The 2,946-nt window shown below is 39.5% G+C and overlaps 1 protein-coding gene across 1 annotated transcript in view; it reads right to left on the reverse strand.

Moving 5' to 3' along the window:
* PPP4R1 (protein phosphatase 4 regulatory subunit 1) overlaps positions 1-2,946 on the reverse strand; it is a 60,739-nt gene that overhangs the window by 21,519 nt on the left and 36,274 nt on the right. The window contains exon 8 of the mRNA XM_023740063.1: positions 2,102-2,660. Coding sequence (XP_023595831.1) covers positions 2,102-2,660 — 559 coding nt within the window. The remainder of the gene's footprint in view (positions 1-2,101; positions 2,661-2,946) is intronic.

Below are 2,946 nucleotides of genomic sequence, written 5' to 3' on the forward strand. Positions count from 1 at the left end.
CCTAACTTGGGGGTGGCAGAGTGGTGGAAGGAATGGAGGGAGTCTTATAAAAACCAAATACTGGTGAAGATTCTAATTTGTCAAAAAAAACAAAAACCTCAGCTCTTGGCAGACCACTGACTTGTCATAAAATGCAGAATGCTGGCTAAGGGGGACAAAATCAACGACAGGAGCCACAATTGTGGAATGAAGCCCATAAAGTGAAACTTTAGGGTTTTCGTAAGAAAGAAGGATAATCTACTGTGATAGGTGAGACCCCTGTGTGGCGCAAACGGTTTGCGCTCGGCTACTAACTGAAAGGTTGGCGCCTGGTGATCTACTTCTGTAAGATCACAGCCACTGAACACCCTATGGAGAGCATTTCTACTCTGAAAACACGCGGGGTCACCACGAGTCAAAATCAACTTGACAATGGGTTAACGGGTTGCTGTGACAGATTTTGAGAAAAAAAAAAGGGTGGTCTATTAAACATAGTCAGGCCTCTGTTCTTCCCCTTGTTTCAGAAAATATTAAACAAAAAGGGACGAACTACCGATACACGCAGCAAGGACAGACCTCACGCTTTACGCTAAGTGACAGAGCCGGACTTGGAACAACGTTCCACACTGCTTGATTTCATTTATGTGACATTCGGGAAAAGACAAAATCCTAAGGACAGAAAACAGACCAGTAGTTGTTAGAGGCTGGGGATGGGAGGAAGACCTGGTTCTAAAGTGACACAGGGAATTCTGGAGGGTGATGAACTGCTGTGTATCCCGACCACGGCGGTCATTACAGGACTGTCTGTCAGGTCTCATAGAACTGTGCAGTCAAAAAGCTGAATGTTACTGATATAAATTATACCCCAATAAACCTAAAAAAAAAATTAAAAAAGAAACTGACCACCTGCCAGTTAAATTAAAATCCCTTCCAACAATCAAGGAAACAATTTGACTTTAATCAAATCATTTAACTTTAAGTATAAAGTTGTTACAGGAAATCTTTAAAAATCACAACAAAACTGAGCCAAATAACAGTAACTGCTAACTTAACCAACATGGAAACAATTTTTAAACTTCACACAGAACAAGGTTTTTATGTTTGAGAAGGATACTGGAGGTGGCTTTTATGTGCTTTAGAAACGGGCATTTCCCAATGTTGGTCACACTGATAATTTAGAAGTTTTAGCTTTTTCACCAAAAACAAAACAAAACAAAACAAAACAAAAAAACCCAAAAGTGACATTAAGAGACATTAAGATCTGAAGACTCACAGCTAAAAGATTTTTCAAAAAAATTTTTTTTTGTTTTAAATAACATTACAAATTTTATTTAATGTTACCAAGAGCCATCAGAAGGCTCTCCCCTGAGAAGCGGTAGTCTTCCAAGGACAGAAAGGGCACATCTCTACCAACTTCTAGCCCCAAAGACTTGACGCTCCCTCCCGAGCCCCAGCCAGCAGAGTAACGGGGAGTGCTTCAGGACATCTCGCTGTCCACACTGACTGACGCAGAACACATACCTCGCTTGATAAGAGACAACATTTTCCTACAGAACCACCATTAAGCCATCAAGGCTGTTGTTCACGATGAAGGCGCTAGGTGATATGTGTGTAATCCATGAGAAAAAAGTCAAAACCGAGAGTCAAATCTAAATGGGTCTTGTAAAAGTCCACAGCTCTTAAAAACATCATATATTCTATAGAAAACAGATATTTTGCCCATTGTTTATAATATAATCCTTTCTAAGAAAATAACACCACATTTGCTGCTATTATATAAAAAAAGCTAACGAAACCCTAAGCAAAATAATTAAGGTAAGACTCAAGATTTAAAATTGTAAATGTAAAAACATAGTTTGAATTACTGTGAAAATTTCCGAGTAAGATTTGTGAAAAAATAACTCTGTATACACCCCGGTTAGGAATGCAATGATGAACCTATTTTAAATGAGATTTCCTAAAAACCTGATCACTCATATTTATCAAGTGAATGTAAGAATATATGACGACTATAGTCAACATAAATTTTTAAACAAGCATTTTTTCTAGAAAAAAACATTCAGCAAACAACATGTTGTATCGATTTTAGTACAAATAAAGAACTTGGCTGAGTTTTTCATACCTTTAACATCTGGATCATCGATATGGGGCTCTAAATTTTCTATCATCTCTTCCAGTTCCCTTCTGGTGGCCATGGTGATATTGGGAGAACACAGCACATCGACTTGAGGGGTTTCTTCTGGTCTCTCCGGGCTGAGTCCACCCCAAAGGTCCAGTTCAAGCTCTACTATTTCAGGAAGAGGAGTCCTCCAGAAATGGAAGGAGTTGTACAATTCCTGATCTGAGAGAGTGGAATCCTGCGAACTGGTGCCCACCTCTGGCCGCAGTAGGGATTTGCAGTTATCAGGCTTTTTATCATTCACATTACTAGCTGCATCCTGATGAGGGTCTGAGGACAAACTACAAAGGAGGGAGCTGTCCACTGGAACACTTCTGTCACCTGGAAGCTTCTGCAGGGTTTCAACATGCTCCTCCACTGGGTTCTCCAGACTGACACTGGAGTCGCTGACGCTGAGGTCTGAATGCACAGACTCTGGCCGGGTCTGTGCAGCCTCTGGGGCTTCTTCTCCATCACTGACTCTTTTGTTGTTTGATTTGAAAAAACAAGCAAAAAAAAAAGCACATGAAAAAGTATAAAAATAATTACTGAAAAGAAAAGCAATGAAAGAGTCTACCTACAGCATTTAGACAAGTTAACTATTCAAATCAGACTATGCCACACAGATTGCATAGGTTTATCTATACTACTTGTAATGCTTCTTTTTCCAACAGCTGTTCTGTGTTCAGAGGGGTAAACAGTGTTAAGCATAAGTCTAGATACTGAAGAGTGGATTCAAGAATTACATATTAGCTGGAAAAGACAATACTTATGAATCCTGGGATTCTACAATACCATGAGAATTTCAA

The sequence above is a fragment of the Trichechus manatus genome, unplaced genomic scaffold, assembly GCF_000243295.1.
Source record: "Trichechus manatus latirostris isolate Lorelei unplaced genomic scaffold, TriManLat1.0 scaffold00146, whole genome shotgun sequence".
NCBI lineage: Eukaryota > Metazoa > Chordata > Mammalia > Sirenia > Trichechidae > Trichechus > Trichechus manatus.